Here is a 19,548-nt window from a genome sequence, read left to right on the forward strand (position 1 = left end):
ATGTATCACATAAATATACTAGCTGCACTCCTCATTTTCTAATACATCTATCATCAATGTACACTAGAAACAGTAAGTTTTTACTCTTTGGAGAGTTGGGGTACAACCTTGCCCTGCCCTCAGCAGGTAGACAAAACACCTTTCCTACATGGTTCTGGTGGTTCTGTATATCAGACTCTTGATTCCTCGTCAATCTGTGAATCTGAGACAGTTTACAATGGAGTCGCTATTCCCAGTGGAAGCATAATAATTATATTTGACATCTCAATAATTAAAAAAACAGTACAGTAGCACAGTAGAAATGTGTATGGGTGTGCAGTGGAGGTGCGTGTCAACCCCTAGGTAATCCTGTAATGGCCCTAGGTCCCATAGCTCTGCTTCTGCGGAAGAGAACCAGTCCTGTGCTGCGCAGCCCTTACAGAAAATTAACGCCCCCTGCTTTTCTCCTCAAGGAACATTGAGCTGCCCTCTACTGTTAAAGCATTTCCTGTACGCAAATGTTGGTGTAGTGTTTACACTTATGTGACTGATTCAAAACAGCTTAGTGATACATTTCAATTCTGGCCCCTACATTTTTTTGTGTTAGTTTGATTGCATGCAGAATGACCTGACGGCAGCCAAATAAAACCCAATTCTCATGCATACACTGTTACTACCATAATAATTAAGTACCCTATCAGTATAGCTAGGTTTGTTAAAATACCCAGATCCTGTAGTAATGATAGACCTGGTGTACAAATGCATCAATATAGGCTATATATATAGGCACATTTCTGAATACATTTTATTGGAATATCCAAATGCACTGAATATAATTTTGATCATTATTACTACTACAACTGGATAAAGGTTATAGTGTATGTCGCTTCAGTACTACCTCCACCCTTCCTATTCAGAGTGACACATAGGACCGCTCATATTTCTCTTGTGATAGGAGGGACAGTTGCAAAAGAAAACCACAACCCTTTTCTGAACTCTGAATGACACTGGGGCATGTGTCTGTGTGCAGACAGCTGTGGATAAAAATTTGAAAAGAGGCCAGTATGTGTAAATCTATCTCTATTGCTGAATAAAGATTTCTTATTTTGTTGGAGATCTCTTATTTCAATGGCCACTATACAATATAAATACTGTAGAATTTAGTCTTCAGGAAGAGCTTATGACCAGTGTAAGGATGATTCAGAGCGATTCGTCACTTGCTGCTGCGAAACTGTAGCCCTGCCCTTTTTTTTCTCTTTTTTTAACCTAATAATTTTTTTCTTTGTGTGCTAAATTCGTTGACGTAAATAACGGCTAAATAAAGTTTAAGAATAAAAATATTTTAACACAGAAAAACAGGTTTTCACTTAGAAAATAAAAAAGACCAGAACACAATGTCAAAAAATAGGCCTGTTGTGGCTCTACGTGTGTGTTTTATCTATCGGCATTGTTCTCACTGACCGAAACGCCCACAAAAACTACGTTTACTTTTTAAGTCCGTTTATCTGGGCCATATGTTTTTATGACGAGCTGTGATTGGCTGCACCATTCCTCGCCGACTATTGTCAATTTCTATTGGTTGAGAGTTGCACATCAGTGGATATCGGAAGTCCTTGTTGGGGAACAATGAAACTGACTTGTATTCAGCAGTATGTGATCGCTGAGCTGCAGCCAAATTAAAGCTACCTGAAGTTCAGTACTAGCAAGTTGCTGTACTCATTTATTCGTATTACGTTATCACGTTGTATCACTTTTTAAACATACCGAGGACTCTATCATGGAAGTAGAAAAGGAAATTAAAAAGGTATGTACTTCTTGAGGGTCTGATAAGAAAAAATATGGCAACGCCTGAAAAGGTGGCTCGCGCTATAACATTTTTTAACCCACCAGGTAGCTTCATTTTGGGGCGTTGCCACAGTTTTTAACATAATACATGTCTGTCATTTTGAGTCATTTGTTCACTAGTTTTTCTGGTCTAGACATTTCTAATCTTGACAACTAATTATGGCACCATCCATACATCGAATCACTTCCGCGGTTTAACCAGTTTATGGTGTTATTGTCCGAACAAGAATGAATTGTGTCAGAGTAATGTAAACTTGTTAGCTGAATACTTTTTAGTCTATTTTTAGCACTGATGCATTTGAAAAAAGTTCGTATGCTAGTTAACTGACAACACTTGGATGGACTCGGATCACATTAATCCATCTGTATCTGGACAATAACTTCTCAATTCATGCAGAGGTAGAGGGAATTATTCACAGATATTTATGTATTCGGGAACCAGAATAAAAGCTCAGTTTTCCGAATGGGGGATGCAGTCTAAACATTATTTACAGGGTTACACTTTTAAAAAGCCTAGAGTCAAGACTCGCATTCCGCTCACTTCCTTAACGGCAGGCTCCCAGTTCTCCTAGGAGTGAGGTATATTTTCTGCAGTCATTCAGCATAAGCCTCCAAAACACTGGAGTGCCCAGGATTGCTGCTGCTCTTTCATCCTCAGAAAATACTTTTCCATATAAGGAAACTAGCTGAGGCAGTGTTTGGACAAGGCCTCTGGCTGAATGGGGCTGAGATGGAATCAGTGCAGAAAAAATAATGATGCTTTCTCATTGGAAATGACTCCTAAAATACACCTACATTTTACTAATAGGTTAACTCACCGAAGTCCTGTGCAACTTCTATGTAGCCTGGCTTTTTGTATAAAAGTTGTCCTGAATGTAGCTGTTAAATAAGGTTAAAAGAGGATAGATAGCTGTTAAATGGAAGAGTTGAGTTTGCAAACAACAGTGAAAAGGTATTCTGTGAGAAACTGACACTGTCGTTATTTGGACACAAAATATACGTTATTTGGACACACAATATACATAGGCTATTGTGCGTCCACAGTGTGTGCATGTCAAAAATTTGATGTTCGGTCTTAAGTGTAGTGTTCCTTATAGTTTAAGGATATTCAGCTTTTAACAAGATGGTTTGTTGTTGTATTCCCAGATGGTGAAGTGCCGTTCTACCCTTGAGAATGCCACTTGTTTTACTTCAGTAAATGTGCAGCTGTATAAATGAATAATAATATGCAAAAATATAAAATCTAAAGGCCCCCCTGGATATACTAAGCACATAGTCCATTAAAATAATAACCAGTGAGCTGTGTGAGTGGAGCTGAGGGAAATGGATCCATCTCTTCACAGATGACACTGGGCCATGAAATTGGTGCCGGAGCTGCCTGCCTGAAGTGTAAGGAGAAATGTGAAGGCTTTGAACTGCACTTCTGGAGGTTGGTGTCATGATTTTTGCAATGAAGGCCTTGAGCTTACGTGTAGGCTAATGTGTATTTGATTATTTTCTGTTTTAGATAGACTCTTCTTCTTCATAGCAGTGGTGACATAATGTGGTGAAAATAACTGGTTCCTTAGTGATAACAACAATAGGACTACAGCTCTGAGTTATGGGTCAGACGTTCGCCAAAAATGACATCATTTGTAGATGAAAAGTTTTGGAAAAATGGAAAATTTTATTTCATATTTTTAGTGGCCTTAATTCTTTAACTGGCAGCTCAACCGATCGTGAGCTGCCAGTTAAAGGGTTAAATATTGAATGACACTGGATTCCTGCATTATTCCATGCATCTTAAGATCTCTGCTGCAAACGATTTAACCATTTAACTGACAGCTCAGTCACTTGAATGAGCAGTGAATGGGTGCTTTAATTCCATTCCTTTCACATAATTCCAGAGTGAACAGCTTACAATGCAGTCTTTATCTATGAACTTAATGATGGTAAAAGTTATTTCCATCCATACAGGGAAGGCATTCTCATTCCACCCACTGTTATGTACGCTTAGGTAATTTTCTTGAAGGGGGCACAACAGGTGTCATCCTCCCACATTGGACAGTCTCTATGGTAACATTCCCACAATGCCACATTTTTGCTCAGCCATTAGGAAAGGCTGTAATGAACCCATTGTGTGGAAGGGAAGTAAGTCTCTAACATAGCTGGCCATGTGGCCTTGGAGGCAATGACCTCGCTCTTACTAGTTGCTGAGCAAATTGTGACCTCACTTTTACCAGAATCCAAAAGTTGTTTTCCCATCCCCCTGTAGCTGTCTTTGTCATTGTAATTACTGTGTTTTCTGGCTACTAATGCATTCATCTAAAACAACGTCTTTCCAGAAAATCTCCAATTCATAAAGTTTATGTTAAGATTGTTGTTTTGCTGTAATGAAAAGCTGTATTTATGGAAAAAAAGGAAAGGAAAAAATATTGTTTGAAGAAGAACTGAATTAGGAGCGCTCAAGGAGATAAAATAAACAATTGTGTCCAAACGATTAATAATACATCTAGGTTTTCGGCTTGATCCAGGTGCTCTTTGGATAAGGGTATAAGTAAGCATAGCCAACAATTTTAAAGCAGTTCTGCCATATCATCTAGAGTGCCTTGCATTTGTGCTGACGTGGAAGCGAAATAAATCTTTTGTTTCAGTTACGTCACTTATTTTTGGTTACGTTTACAAAAAAATATTGTAAGTGCTATCACAGTTCTCATTGCGTAGGCACAGACATATATTTTTCTATTCTTGTTGGCATGTATGGGTCATTTCAAGCCAATACATGCCTTGCAGTCCAAGGTTGTGATGTAATGTCTTTGATATTGCAAGCCTCAGCCTGATTTACACAAGTATGGTAAAGACAAGTTCAGTTTTTTTTTTATTTCCTTCTTTGCCTTTAGTATTTTCTTTTTTTTCTAGTTTAAGCCTAATGTTCATACTTGAGATCATTTTCACTCAGTGTTAGTGATGCAGACTGGAAGTAGTATGTACGGAACAACATCTAAATTTATAACTTCCTGGTGAGGGAAATGCCATGTCTGCATCACATCAACAATATGGCTTTAACCTAGTGTTTTCCTGGAATATAGCTGACTGCACTGGAGACACTTTGCAAATCCCAAAATGGCAGCTACCATATATTTCCAGTGACCTGATGACTTGGACAAAAGTTGCACTGTACCATCACTAGGTTTGATGTAATAACTTTTGTAATGGATTGTTCTGGCACTTATTTTGTATGTCTTAACCCTGAATTAACTTAGCAACCGCTATCATAATCTGTGAATGACCACACCCCAACCCCCCCACCCCCATGACTCACACAGGAAGATCTGCCGGAACTGCAAATGCGGCCTAGAGGACCACGATGTGCAAATGGGCACGGCAGAAGACCGGAAGGTGGGGAGGCTGTTCGAGGACACCAAGTACACAGGCCTTATGGCCAAGCTGAAGAAAGACGGGGTGCCCAGCTACGGGGGCGCCATGGTCACCCTACCTACCACCCTGCCCGTCAGTGCCATACCCATCAGCACAGCTCATGCCAGCGCCGTGCCCATGAATGCCGCATCTGCCAGTGCCATGCCCGCTAGGGTCGCACCTGCCAGCGGTCTGCCAGCCAAAGCTGCACCTGCCAACGCCACACCTGCAACCACTGTGCCTGCAAAAGCCACGCCCTCCAGTACCGTGGCCAACGCCACACCCATTAGCGCCACGCTTGCAAAGAAGGATGTGCCCGTCATGACCGCCACCTATGAATGGGTTCCACCAGTGGCCAACCAGTGCCTGGTATGTTCCTCTATGCTTATCTACTTGTGTCTAGGGGCATTTCCATATTTGAAACTGTTTGTTCTAGTTACAGCTTAAGATGTGATCTTCACCTTAAAGACTTACTATGGCCTAGATTTGTTGTGCCTGACTCAACATCCTTCCTCAAAGATCTTTCCATTCTGCTTATTCTGGGTTTAATCTCATTCTGAGAGATGATTGTTTTCTGACTCTTTTCTGATGGTAAAAATCTGACCACGTGTCATTTTGATGTCCAGGTAGTGGTGAGTTAAAGTATTGCCAGTATGCTGGGAGAGCTGCTTACTTGGTTAGCAAGGAGCACAAGTGTAAGGGCTGCTTAGTGAAAGAGCTGTACATCTAAAAAGCATTACATAGGAATTGATAGGTGCCTATCTCACAAAATAAATGAGACATTCTTTTGTGATATAGTAAAATAGAAACATGAACACTTCAAAAAACATTTGTCAACTGCAGACAATGTGTGACTTATTCACCTGAATTTTCCACTACAGTTTTTTTCATTTACAATATAAACCGAACAGTCAGCTGTGAATTAGCCAATCGACACAGCTCCACCAGTAGCTCTAGAAGTTAATTCAAAGGCAGTCACCTCGCCAAGTTCATAGGTAATTATGAGCCATATGAAGGTTGATTCCACTGGAGGTTGCGCTCCACTCTGATCTGGAAATTAGGGTTACTGATGTGATCAAGCATTTCTCTGAAGGAGCAATCATCGCCTAGACCCCACATTCATAACCTTTTCTGTTCCTGTGTTCACCTGATTACCCTGACCCCCCTCCCCTGCAGGTGGTGCGCTACATCGAGCTGCTCCCCGTGGAGAAGCGCCCTGTCGTCGGGTCAGAGGGTGCCGCCTACCGCAAGAAGCAGATGGCCAAACAGCTGCCGGAGCACGACCAGGACCCCTCCAAGTGCCACGAGCTCTCGCCCAACGAGGTCCGGCAGATGGAGCAGTACGTGAAGAAGTACAAGGAGGACGCTCTGGGCATGGGCGATCTCGTACTGCCCGAGGAGATGAGCCAGGTGCAGGCCCAGGCCGGAGGTAAGGGTGGCTCCGGAGCTGGAGCTGGAGCTGGAGGACCAGCGGGAGCTGGACCTGGGGCTGGAGTTGAAGCAGGACCCGGAGGTGCAGCTGGAAGCAGGGGCATGACTGCTGCCGTAGGGGCCTTGGGAACTCCAAGGGCTCCCGGAGGCCCAGCAGGACAAACCTATGTAAGTGTGCTCTGTCTTCCTACCACAGACAAGGCTATGCCTTAAACCACCTTTATTAGGTGTACAGGTTAAGTTGTATGTTGAAGGTAATCATTTACTAATGCTTCTGATTTACTGTGTACCATAGATATTCAGGTTCACTCTAGTATGCGTTTTCTTCCAGTCATGCAGCCACTGCCAGAAGCCCATGAAGGAGGGCGAGCCGGCAGTGTATGCAGAACGGGCGGGGTACGACAACCTGTGGCACCCAGCTTGCTTTGTTTGCTGCACCTGCACGGAACTGCTAGTGGACATGATCTACTTCTGGAAGAAGGGAAAGCTATACTGTGGGCGTCACTACGGAGACAGCGAGAAACCACGCTGTGGTGGCTGCGATGAGGTACTGCACCACAAAGTGGAAGGGCGAGGCTGATTCAATCTGCTTCCTGTTAACACAGGAAGTGCTGTGAAGATACCACGCACAAGAACTCGAGAGCTCTTTCCTTCTGCTTCCTGTTAACACAAGTCATGTAGAATTTATATCACACAAAGAGGGAATATAGTTATTAGGCTGTCATTTTCTGTGCTTGCATTAAAAATATGCTTACTGCATAATTCTTTTGTAATTAAGAAATGTAAAATGTGTACATTTCTCAGAACAGCAGGTTTCTAAGGTGTCTTATAAATTTAAGTTCACAGTGGGGGAAAAAAATACATATGAAATTTGTATGAATTGATATGAGAAAATGCGATTTACATTTACTTTTACTGAACACATTGTCTTGGTCCTTTCCTCCCTAGCTGATCTTCAGTAATGAGTACACCCAGGCCGAGGGCCAGAGCTGGCACCTGAAGCACTTCTGCTGCTTTGACTGCGACTGCGTGCTCGCAGGGGAGACCTACGTCATGGAGAACGAGAAGCCCGTGTGCAAGCCCTGCTACATGAAGAGCCATGCTGTGGTAATGACCGTCAACTAAATATATGCTAAACACCTGCCACATATCTATAACTATTTTATACTATAACTACTTTATATTCCATTTAGCCTGTATTTCCCTATATCTCAACCTTGGCCATAACTTTTTCCAAAAAAGTAGCGTTAGTAGTGGGTCTTATTTGAAAATGCCACCACGAGATGCTACAGTTGGAATATTCCAATGTGGATTGGTAAATGGTGATAACCTCTTCTCACAACACCACCTCTGGGGAAATGGGCTATTCCAGGAACCCCCAACTGAGCATTTTCCTTCTGCACTCTGCATTCGGAAAGTCCATGGCTGGGAGCAGTCTATAATGTCCCATCCTTCTTTGGTGTCCGAGATTTATGCTTTAAATCTGTCCAAAGAGAAAAATGCTAAGCCATCTGCGCTGCAGCCCTGGTGATGATGGGAACGATATGGTGAAGCTCAGCAGAATGTCTGAGCACATGCAAAGGCGCCACTTAAGGAGGGAGGGTTATTACCGAAGCAAGCAAGATAAAGCATGAGGCTCAGGGTACACTCTCTGGCCTCGCAGAAAAGCAGAGTCCCTTAAATCTTCATAAATGTCAGCGCTGGTCTGCAGCAGACTGGGAAATGAAGGGAGTTTGGTAACAGGGGACAAAACTCTGGCATTTACACAGTGAGAATTCCAGACGGTCAACAGAGTGTTATGTGTGGTGTTCCAGCAGCAGTACTGACCTCCTTTTGTAGCTGCCAGCTCCAGAAACACTATGTTTCACAGTCGCGCTCTCACTCTTTATGGCACACAATGAGCTCACATTCTTCCTTCAGGACACACATTTTTCTTTTTTTCCCCACCCGTGATCTGCTGCTCTTAAAGTTTAAAAACCAATATCAAATGTTGATTGTTGCAAGGTCTTCTCATATGTTTTACAGATGTACTGTCCTGAATTTTGTATTTTTATTTGTGTCTGGAATGTATATCCTCCTGATGAGACTGAAGACAATGTGGACATTAAAATTAGAATCTAGTGAGCAAGGGGGGCCATGAAGATAAAAATTCTGCCATGTTTATAAGACAAAACAAATGAAATCAGTTTGTTGGTTGTGAGTTGGATGAGGTGGATTCTAACATGCCCTTCCTCCCCGTCCCCCCAGTGCTGTACTGCCTGTCAGAACCCAATAGAGCCAGAGGCCCAACGCGTTTCCTATGGAGATCACCACTGGCATGCCGAGCCTGACTGCTTCCAGTGTTCCTGCTGCTCCAAGTGCCTTATGGGACAGCGCTTCATGGCCCTGCAGGGCATGCTCTTCTGCTCTGTCGAGTGCAAGAAGAAGGCCATGGCTTAGACCGGGGTTGACTATGCAATTTCAGCCAAACCGTCTTCCACAATTCAGCCAGATGGCTGCCGTCTCTTGATGTGGAGCTTTCTGGCATACAGAGGCACACTGCTTACAAATTTTTTTTTTTAAGAAAGGGCCAATTTGTTCTAACGCTTTCAAGGCAAGGTATCTGCAGCCTTGTCCTGCTGTATCCAAAAAACAGATGCCGGCTGCTCTTCAGTGCCACTTGAGGAAACACTTTCTGTGCTACTGTATAGCCAGGTCTACTCTATGTGTAATGTGAACCCCAGCAGCAGATATGACCATTTTCTCTTATGTCATGTCTCTCAGATCGATTGACTGATTCTGTTGATTGTACTACTGATATGCCTGAATTAGACCAGTCCAGAAGTTGCCTTCCCACAGATGGGATACGTGTATTATTTCTGTCTGGAGGGTGGGGGTTTGTGGGGGTGAAGATTACCATGGCAGTATAAAGATGTGCTTTTCACACAATTAGCAGGGCAAAGACGGGATCAGTTCTCTTTGCTTTTGCAACTAATGTGTTTCCATGATGATACGTCTTTACATTTCAGTAGTTATTTTTTGTTCAATCAATTGCACTTTATGTCCTCTTACCCACATTCTATAACATAATAAAATTTTACAGCAAGAGATGTTCTTGTTTAGTATTTTTACAGCATATATATATATATATATATATATATATATATATATATATATATTTGGGAAAGGATCCAGGAACATAAAGAAGCATTTTAATGATCTCAAGTTCTTAGAGAATACATTTTATACACCTATAAAATATAAAAATATTTAATGTCTTGAATAGTTCCCATTGAAAGCACTGCATGCACATAAAATTAGTTTTTGCCTTGCATGAAATCTATCTGTATTTGTTGTATCAACACATTACTGCCATCAAATATGTTGTGGAGAAAATAACCAATGAAGCCTTCAAAATCAAACAATTTTTATTTCATTCATGTACAATTTTGTCTTGCTTTTTGTAAGTTCTTTGTTTTTGCAATTAAAAAATGGAAAACAGCAGCTGGCTGTCTCCTCATCGTCTTCAGGGTACGGCCTTGTAACGTCGCCTGAATTCTTGGAGCTGACTGAATTCTTTGAACTCCTTGTTTTTCCCTTACGGCTTAGAATTCGCCAGAGTCTCCTCCAAAATGTTGGTGATTCTTCTTCAGTCAAATCCGTGGCTCCCTCATCTTCAGGTACAGAAGCTGTTTTTTCAGTGGCTATTACTACACTCTCTTCTTTGGCAGCGACTGCCCTGTGATCTTTCACAACAGCTGCTTCCTGTTTGTCAGCAGCTGCTCTCTCCTCTTTCACAGCAGCTTCTCTGCCATCTTTTGAAGGTGCTGCTCTCTTCTCTTCAGTGCCAGCTATTCTCAGCTCTTTGTGAATGGCTGCTCTCTCCTGCTTGGCAATGCTTCTTCTCTCTTCTTCATAACTGCCTTCAAACTCATCTTTATTAGAGGCTTCTCTCTCCACTTCAGCAATGGCTGTGTTGAGCTTTTCACAAAGGGCTGGGCTCACTGCTTCAGAAGTGACTGCTCTCTCATCTCTGACAGTGTCTTCTCCATTCTCTGTAATGGTTGCTGCTGCTCTGTCCTCTTCATAAGTAGCTGCTTGCTTCGCTTCAACAATAACTTCTCTTTGGTGTTCAGCTTGCTCCTGTTTGACAGCAGGTTCTCCCTCATCTTCATCTTTATTAGAGACTGTCCTCATCTTTTCAAAATCTCCTGCTCTTCCCTCTTCATAAGCAGCTGCTGTCTCCTTGACAGTGCTTGCTCTCTGCTCTTCATAAATGTCTGCTCTCTCATCTTTACCAGTGGCTTCTCTTGCTTCTTTCAAAGAGGCTGCTCTCTCCACTGCAGCAATGACTGCGGTCTCCTTTTCAGAAGTAGCAGTGTTCTCCCCATCAGCAACACCTGCTGCCCTATCTTCAGCAGTGTCAGCTCTCTTATCTTTGGTAGTAACTTCCTCTTTATTAGTGCATATGCTGTCCTCGCAAGTATCTGATCTCTTCTCTTCAGAAATACCTGCTTCCTCAAAAGAGACTGCTCTCTCCTCTTCAAAAGCCACTGCTCTTTCATCAGACGTCCCTGTTCTTTTCACTCCAACAATGTCTGTGCTCACCTCTTCATAAGTTTCTGCTCTCTCATCTTCAGCAGCCATTGCTCTATCCTTTTGGTCAGTGGCTTCTAACTCATGTTTAGAGGCTGCTTTCTCCTCAGCATAAGGGACCATTCTCTGCACTTCAGCTGATGATTCATCTTTGACCACAGCAGCTGTCTTTGCTTCGGCAGAGGTCTCCTCACCAGCGGCTTTAGCCATTCTCACTTCTTCACTGTTAGCCTTTTTTTTGTCAGTAGGCCACACAGCTTCTCTCCATTCAGCAACTGTAGCTGTTTTTGCCTCCTTTTTAGCCAAAGCAACCATAACAAAGACCATGAGATCGGAACATAAGAGATCAGGAGTCTCACTTTCGTACATACAAGTCAGAATTAAGCTGACCAGTGTTTCAGTCAGAGCACTGACTTCAACGATTATCTGCATCAGTTCAAGCATCAGGTCATTTACTGTCCTTGTACTTGTTCCATGCTCTTTGGCTTTTGCTGTTTTGCCCTGCCCCGAGAGACCAGAAGTGAACTTGTCGGTATTCATTAGCAAATATAAAACAATTACTCTGGCAGGCACCTTGGTAACTGCACAGAGTTCCCGAATTTCACAGCTGATTAGGTGTACCAGCTCATAAAGCCGATCGCTTGATGTTCCCGGAGCCATTATTGGAGCCTGTAGATGTGTATTATTATTAGTATTATTATTAGTAACGAATAAGTAAAAAATTCTATCGACGTTTTCCGCAAAATCACAAATCCACAATACTTAAAATTGTATAAACAAGCACATTACATTAATTCGACACGTGCGTCACAGATGCCCCGCAGGTGAACGTCATAGCGGTTCAGGTGCTCGTCACAGCGGTTCGGGTGAACTTGACAGCGAGTGAAAACACGTGACAGTAGGAGAGTTCGTTATTTTGAATTTAAATTTAATTCGGAAGTAGTTGCTTGCTATTGAGTCATGTTTACTGAATTTACGAGGCAATTTTATTTACTAAACTTAACCCACCCCCAAATCACTGCTGCTAATCCAAAATAGCGCATTTCCATTTTCAATTTTCGCGAAGTATGTTACTGGTGAACGCAGAGTAATGCGTTGTCAATCTGAATAAAGTGTCTCAGTTTGAATTGACACAACTAGCATTTGGGAAATGTAAAGCCATATAGAAAATGCAGTCTTGCATATCTTCACTTAGCCACTAAGGGGTGCCATTTGGCTATTTCTGTGCTCAGTTGAATGTTAATAGAACGCATTCATTCCTTCTACTCCACGTTTCCTGTGCGACAATTTTATCTTTCTTAAAATACATGAATACACTGTTTCCTGTGACCGGATAGATTTTCTGTTGTTGAATGAAATAACAAAAAAGCCAATTGTTTTGAAGAACAGAAGGTGGAAATGATTAATATTTCCTACCAAATTTGAGTCGAAGTTCAAAAAAGTATGATGGTCATGGAGACTGAATACAATTCAGTAAGTCCCAGCAAGAACAAGGGTAATATAACAATAAACATAATAAGACAGAAGTTTAGTAATAGGTTTTCTATTGTTCCTTCCTCTATTTTAACATCAATGCAGTCACAGCCACAACATAGTGGAGACACACAAGTTCAATAAAAAAAGGAATAGCAGTTTGTTAACAAAATATGGTTTACAGTAACAAATGAAAATAGGGGCCTTACAACCTGACAATTTAACCCAGCCCTGGAGGAACAAGACCCTCCTGGGCCAACCTGAGCCCTTTTCTAGAGGCCGTACAGGTGGTTCCGATTACAGACCACACCCCGTCAGACTCACCCTGGCCTGCACATCACCTGTGACTAAACCAGAGGAGACAGCCAAACAGAAAAAAACAGGTAACTGCAACATTGGACACATTTTATTGATTACAAAACAACTCCAATTTAGAGGCACAAGGACTTGCACTCTGCCAACAGAGATGAGCCAAGCTGTGTAACTTAAGTTTTCAGATGTCTATTTTAAATGCATGTCTCACTTTTTGTCAAAGACCATAAAGATGGTTTTGTCAATTTTATAAATCATTTTATTTGGGGACCCATACCAATCAATGTTCAATTCTTTAAACCAAAAAAGTAAATCTCCATAAATTAGTTTAATATACGGTACTACTGTATGTTGCCTCGCAAATCACAGGGCCGTAGTGGAATGAAGTACTATACATTTTGTCATTTTTAATGTATGCACTGGTTACTTTGCATACATTTTAAAATTGTCTGACAAACAAATGAGCATACTGTCAGTGGCTGTGATTCCCTGGGGGACTTGATTTGTCTGTGCATTGTGTTGCATGCAAGGCCCAGTATCACCATTACTACTTCTCCCTAAAAGACTGAAACCTGCTGAGCGATGGTAAAGTGAGACATCCGAAAGAGTAAGAAACTGTCGGTCTGGAGATATTGTGATCTTGTTCATTGTCAGCTTTCTCTGGGTTAAATGGGTTGGAAATAATGTCCACAAGTCCCAGGGTCCTTTCAAACCAATCTTGGCAAAGAGCAAAGCAATATCACAGAAGATAGTTTGACAAACTCAGAAAATGTTGTGCTATATACGGTTTTTAGTGCTGTATGATTTCAGCTTTTGTGTTTGTGTGTGTGTATGTGTGTGTGTGTTCACTCTGAATGTAGCCATAGACTGAGGGAAAGTTTGAGACTTTAGTGGGGTAATCATAACCCCAGGACTTAAATGGCCTGTTTCATGCAAGGAGGGAGGGAGATGTGGGGTCTGGAGCCATGCCCAGAAGCAGATATGGCATTTGAGTTTTTGTCCAAGCGTGAAATCCTCTGTGAATTTGCTCCATCTGATCTCCATATGACTCCTCTTAAGTTCCATGTATCAGACATGTCACTTGTAGTAGTAAATAAATGGCTTCTGGACTGGATTTATATGAATGTGTGCATGGAAAATCTTCACCAGGAATGTATGCAGATTTAGTTTGCTTTGGTTCATTTAAAATAGTGTCTTTTCTGGATGCTTGAGTCTGTGGTCTTGTTTGTTTTGAGGTGGCATTTTAAATGAATTATTTTGATTTATAATCCTGAACCTGAACTACTGTAGCTATCTGACATTTTTGCACATATGTAGGAGACATTACATTTTTTCAAAGTTTAGCACTAGGGATAACTATATTTGGACATCTCTGAGACAAAAAGATCTGAGGACAAAACTGCTTTATTGTAAAATATACTAAAATGCAACAGATTCTTTCAAGTTATTCTATTCTTAAGGACTATTCTTACGGACTGATTTTAACTGTCATGGTGATTGTTTTCAGGGTGACCAATGTGTGGGTGGCCAGAACCGGAATGTTGTTACTTTTGGCTATTTCCTGCCATTGTCCCTTTACTTTCCTCCACTGTGGTTCTCCTGCAAAAGCAATGGAAACAGTTGTGTCACATTGTGGCCGTTTCCAGTTTATAGTTTGGAACATTGAGTTGAATTCTCCTAGAACAATGACATACAACCAGTCTAAAAACAAAGGTACCTTGTTCAGAAAATCCAAAAAACCCAATAAAGCTTTTATATTGTATTATTAATGTAAAAGGAGCTTGAGCATTGGGTAAATGTGGCCAATCCCAGCAATTTGTCTTGCAAATAGTGTCTCATACAGTATTTTGAAATTAACTGCTCAACAGAAGAGTGTGATCTGAAATCTCAAGTGGTTTTACATAAAATTATGAACTTTACATTAATAGCTGCATCTAGACCTGAACATTGGCCCCATAGAAACCCATTATGGTGAGAAAAAAAAAGTTTTAGATGTGAAAATTATTTTTGAAAAATGAATACTTGTTCCTTCGTAGAGATTTACTTGCTGCCATGATGTATCCTCTCGTTAGGAACATATGTCGCAGTGTGTTGCTGCCATCTCGAATTGGCCACCATTCTGAATCATAACATCCACCACTCAGTTTGTATTTCTGGCCTAACTACCTTACTGAAACTTGGCTCATGGATAGAGGGTAATCCGCAACAATGCTTGACCAAATTTGTTGCCTTTACTAGTGAATTAAAAGTGTAATATCTGATACTGAAGTTTGGTATGTATTATTTACATCTTAGATTATAGTTTTGACTTGCAAAAGGTTGCATGAGTTGGCCTCATGGGGGCAGTATGACACGGAAAGTTCTGTAACTTTGATGTGTTTTTACCGAACTACGTAGAATGCCAAGGGATGACATGCAGCTTTAACACAATCTCCTGCTGCTTATAACTGTGGGATTTGAAGTACTTTCATTTTTGCATTGATGAACTGTTTTGGTGATGGAGAGCCCACTGGAAGTTGTGCAAAACAAGACCACTTTATTGCCCCACTCATTGCTTTTTTTTCATCATAATTATTTAAAAGGTTTACATATACATACAGACCCAAAGGCACATGTATGCCACAGGTAATAATTCCACTCTCCAGACAGGGATTTGGCAAGGGGATGAATAAAAAGTCTAGGGCCATTAAATGACTTGGGCAAATGAAGTCTGTTATTCAGACAAAAATGCAAGTCCATCCTGTCCTCGAGGGGGTGTGTGTGCCTGTGTGTGTGCGTGCGTGCGTGCGTGCGTGCATTCGTGGATGTGTGTGTATGTGTGTGGGCATGTTTGAATGGTGAGGCAGAGTGGAAGGGAGAGCTGTTTACAGAACAGTGTGTTGATTAGGGCAGTCCCTGGACTCTCCCACACCCCTCGGCTGCCTCGCTGGTGGGTGTTACTGACACCAAGGTGTACAGTGAGCTGGAATGTGATCCAGGGATTCCTCAGGCGGACCATCGCGACTGGTACTGCCTTTCCCCATGCCTAGAGCCCCCTGTCCAAGAGGGTGATAAAGTAGCACCTCCCTGCAGGATGAGAAATGTGAAGGGCTTGGGAGCACCCTCTTAAAATCCGCAGAATTCCATCTCTGCTGAATCACTAACCTGGCCAGATTCACCTTTTCCTCCCCCATTTTCTCTTTTGAATCAGCGATGTTGACATCACACTATGTTGCAGCACCCTTGGGCCCGTAGAGAGTCTGAATAGGCTTCTTAGAATGCTGTCAAATTTTATCATTAGATCATAAACCAACCAAGAACTGATGATCGTTGACCTCTTGAGCTTTCTCTTTGCCACACATTTTCCATTATTTAGTGGGCCAAAAATCTGCACCACAAAGTAAAACAAAAAATGATGACACATTATGACACGATGTGATATAATTACATAGTTTTTATAGTCAACATGAGGAGACCTGTTCTATTGTAAAACACCTCAGTTACAATGATTTTTGGCATGTGTATGCCTCAAATATTGATTATCATTTTCAAGTTTGTATGTATGCACTACCTAATTATTACTAAGAAGTTAGTAAGAATGATAGCCTCAAAGACCCAACACAATAGTGCTCTAATCTGATTTGTTTCCCTTCCTCTCTTTGTCTGCTAGTTCTGGCTTAGAAAGAAATGTTGCTCCGATCGAAAATTTACTGACATCTTGCCACTTACAGCAAGGTCTGTTATCATGTCATTATTGAAGAATGTATTGTTTGAAATAGGTTTAAAAGATCCATAAGTGTATAACCACTTATGTGCTTACTTTGAAAGTGCTTGTGGTAAGTAAAAAAAACTGTTACTTGGATTTCTTTTTTTTAAAAACATTTTTTACATTTTTTACATTCAGATAACATTATATATTATAAAAAAAAGGATCTACGCTAATTTTATTGAGCTGCTAATTAAACAGAGATCTGTAAATCTGTCAAAATATCTGATGGAAATGCATTACCAGGCAAAAGCTCTGCAGGGATACATCAGTGACCACATTGTTACCAGGCTACCATCTCTACAATATAAACCTCATCTCTGAATCAACCCATATTAATTGGAGATATTGTTTTCTTTTTTCCTGTTAGTGTGCTGGTTACGTTGGCTTTTTCATGGTTTGCATCTGATTACAAGAACAATAAGGATAGTAACACAACCGATTATGCTGTGGGTAAGGATCCTCTCAGTATTCCTGAGAAAACACAACCGGCTAGTGTGAATCCTCTGTAGGTTCCTGTCTGGTCTTGAAAGCGGCTTCGCGTGACTCATAATGGTGTGTGTAAAGATGTTGCATGCAGAACATCGGGCCTATAGTGCCGTTTTATCCTTTGTGACTTGCTCTGCACGAAATGCCATTTGTGTGCTGGGAAAAAGGCTTGCTGTGCATAGATTCCCACAGCAGCATTCCTCTGCCTGCTTTAATGGAAAGGGATACGCTGATACCAAAGAACATTATCATCGAGCATTCCTTCTGCTGGGGGTTGTCTAGACTTAAGGTTGTGCATTGTGTGCTCGCTAAATTAAGCGCCGTGTCTGTGCAAATATTCAAAAATGTAAGGACCATAGAGCCCAACCACGGTAAATTTACTATGGTAAATGTTCGCTGTGTAAATTCCACCCCCGGACGAGGTGGCCAGGCTGTGCTGGAGTAATCCCAGAATCCCTTTTGTTAATGTCATGTGTTTCACAACCTCCCTGGTGCCAAGACGTGTCCCATTAAATAACCCATTGCCACCACCCGTCTGGAGTCCAGTCCCAGTCAAAAAGCATCTATTGGGAAGGCAGAACTGAGCAGTGTAATTAGAGGATCCCTGCCAAAGCTTCACTCGTCCTCCGCAGAGAGCACACAGCCAAGAATGCAGCAGGGGGTTGTGGTTCTTGGGTATTTGTACAAAGCAGTTGGAAAATTTCTCATTACTGTGGGTTTTTTTTTTCTTTTTCAAAAAGGTATTCCCCAAAGTTCCTTTCCACTGAGTCAGGCCTTAGGACTGTGCAGGCTATTTTCCTGGGGCCATGTTCAAGGACAACCTAACCCAGCACGGCTCCATTGCTCTTCTGACCACCCGCATTCCACATAGTTGGTATAATGGGCGTGGCCAGGCCTATGATACATGAAACTGTGCGAACACGCTTTTACATCAAGTGTGTGTCTGTGGGAACGCCTCTGTGCTTTCAGTCATGATACCTCCCTTTGGTTTTTGATGTGAGCCCAAACATCTGCCCCCACATAAGTGTGGGGAAGAAGATTGAGCCTGTGGACAGCTCAAACATCGCCTGTCATCCGCAAGTCCGTCTGTGAAACATTTCCCCCGTTCACTGCAGTTAAAATTTCTTTTCCATTACTAATCTTCATATTAGTCTGAGAATCCGAAGAACACCCACACATTTTTATGCGTGAAGGCAACCACATTAATGTAGGAGCTCAGGGTGTCTGTCCACTGTTCATCTCAGGCCGCTCCTCTGTACAAGAGTGTGGATCACACCTGTTGCAGTCTTCTTGCCAACACATGTACACAGTATGTCCACTCCGTGGTGGAGATATAGACTGTATCTGATATAAGACTTTTTGATTAATTAGGAGTGATCCTAGGAATGCGTTCAACACTTAACTTTGATATCTGGCTGGAATGGACTTTTCTGGAAAAGTAATTTGTCAGACCTGAGATAAATCAGGGAAGTAGTATAAACTACACAATCCCTGTTAGAAAGAACAGCAGATTCTCATATGTTATCCCAGCCTTGCGAAGTAGGAGGCCATCCGGAGAATTAATACAAACCAATCAAACAGATTCTGTTTAATTTACATTATACAGTATATCCTTTTTTGAATGATATAGAACTTCTTTTCAGTTACATTATAGCAGTGCAGTTTTTGGAAAACACCACTTTAGGTGCTTTGAATCCTGTTTTTTTTTTTAATGGGATGGTATATAAATCTTGGTGTCTGTCACTGGTCAGGATTTAAAGGGCTTAATGTGGAGTTGTTAACTGAACTGATTTAAATTGAGGTTCAATTGAAATTGAGCTATTTGTGAGAACTCTGGCATTAACACTGTCACACCAGGTAGCAGATAAAATAATCTGTCATTTTGGTTTCTAATGTAGGTAATTGCTTTATGAAATGGATTCAGACTTTGGAAATCATACAAAGAGAGCACTGACATTAGTGTATTTTCTACCTCTTCCTGTCTCCTTCACAGTGCTTGTTTTGAGTCTCCACGGCAACCCACTTTGGCCAATTAGCTCCATCAAGCAAGGTTTCTTGTCAGAGTTTGTCCACCCCGTGGTTCAGCGGTTACCCACTATGTCACAAACATTGGGTTCACCCGCTCTGTAGTGCCAGGTTTATCCAGGGCATCCCATTTACAGTAACTAAGCCTCTTTCCAAGGAGAATTTTCCCTCATTTTTCTCCTTTCCAGTGACAGTTGACACTACAGGATGAGGGCAAACCGCCTTCCTCCCTCCTTGACTCCAAGCTCCAATGCTGTCAGTGAAGGCAGCTACGTAAT

At 41.7% G+C, this 19,548-nt stretch overlaps 1 protein-coding gene across 1 annotated transcript; it reads left to right on the forward strand.

Moving 5' to 3' along the window:
- Positions 1-1,585: 1,585 nt before the first annotated feature.
- Positions 1,586-9,738, forward strand: tes (testis derived transcript (3 LIM domains)). Its single transcript, XM_035427441.1, has 7 exons — positions 1,586-1,783; positions 3,168-3,253; positions 5,130-5,589; positions 6,397-6,819; positions 6,983-7,198; positions 7,600-7,758; positions 8,899-9,738. Exons 1-7 carry the CDS (start codon positions 1,757-1,759, stop codon positions 9,088-9,090), a joined length of 1,563 nt encoding a protein of 520 aa, XP_035283332.1. The 5' UTR covers positions 1,586-1,756; the 3' UTR covers positions 9,091-9,738.
- The last annotated feature ends 9,810 nt before the right edge of the window (positions 9,739-19,548 follow it).

Source organism: Anguilla anguilla, chromosome 7 (genome assembly GCF_013347855.1).
Source record: "Anguilla anguilla isolate fAngAng1 chromosome 7, fAngAng1.pri, whole genome shotgun sequence".
Lineage (NCBI taxonomy): Eukaryota > Metazoa > Chordata > Actinopteri > Anguilliformes > Anguillidae > Anguilla > Anguilla anguilla.

Coding starts and splice junctions, on each gene's coding strand:
- tes (XM_035427441.1), top strand. CDS start 1,757: ATGGAAGTAGAAAAGGAAATTAAAAAG. Junction 5,590..6,396: donor CAGTGGCCAACCAGTGCCTG/GTATGTTCCTCT, acceptor CCTCCCCTGCAG/GTGGTGCGCTACATCGAGCT. Junction 6,820..6,982: donor GCCCAGCAGGACAAACCTAT/GTAAGTGTGCTC, acceptor GTTTTCTTCCAG/TCATGCAGCCACTGCCAGAA.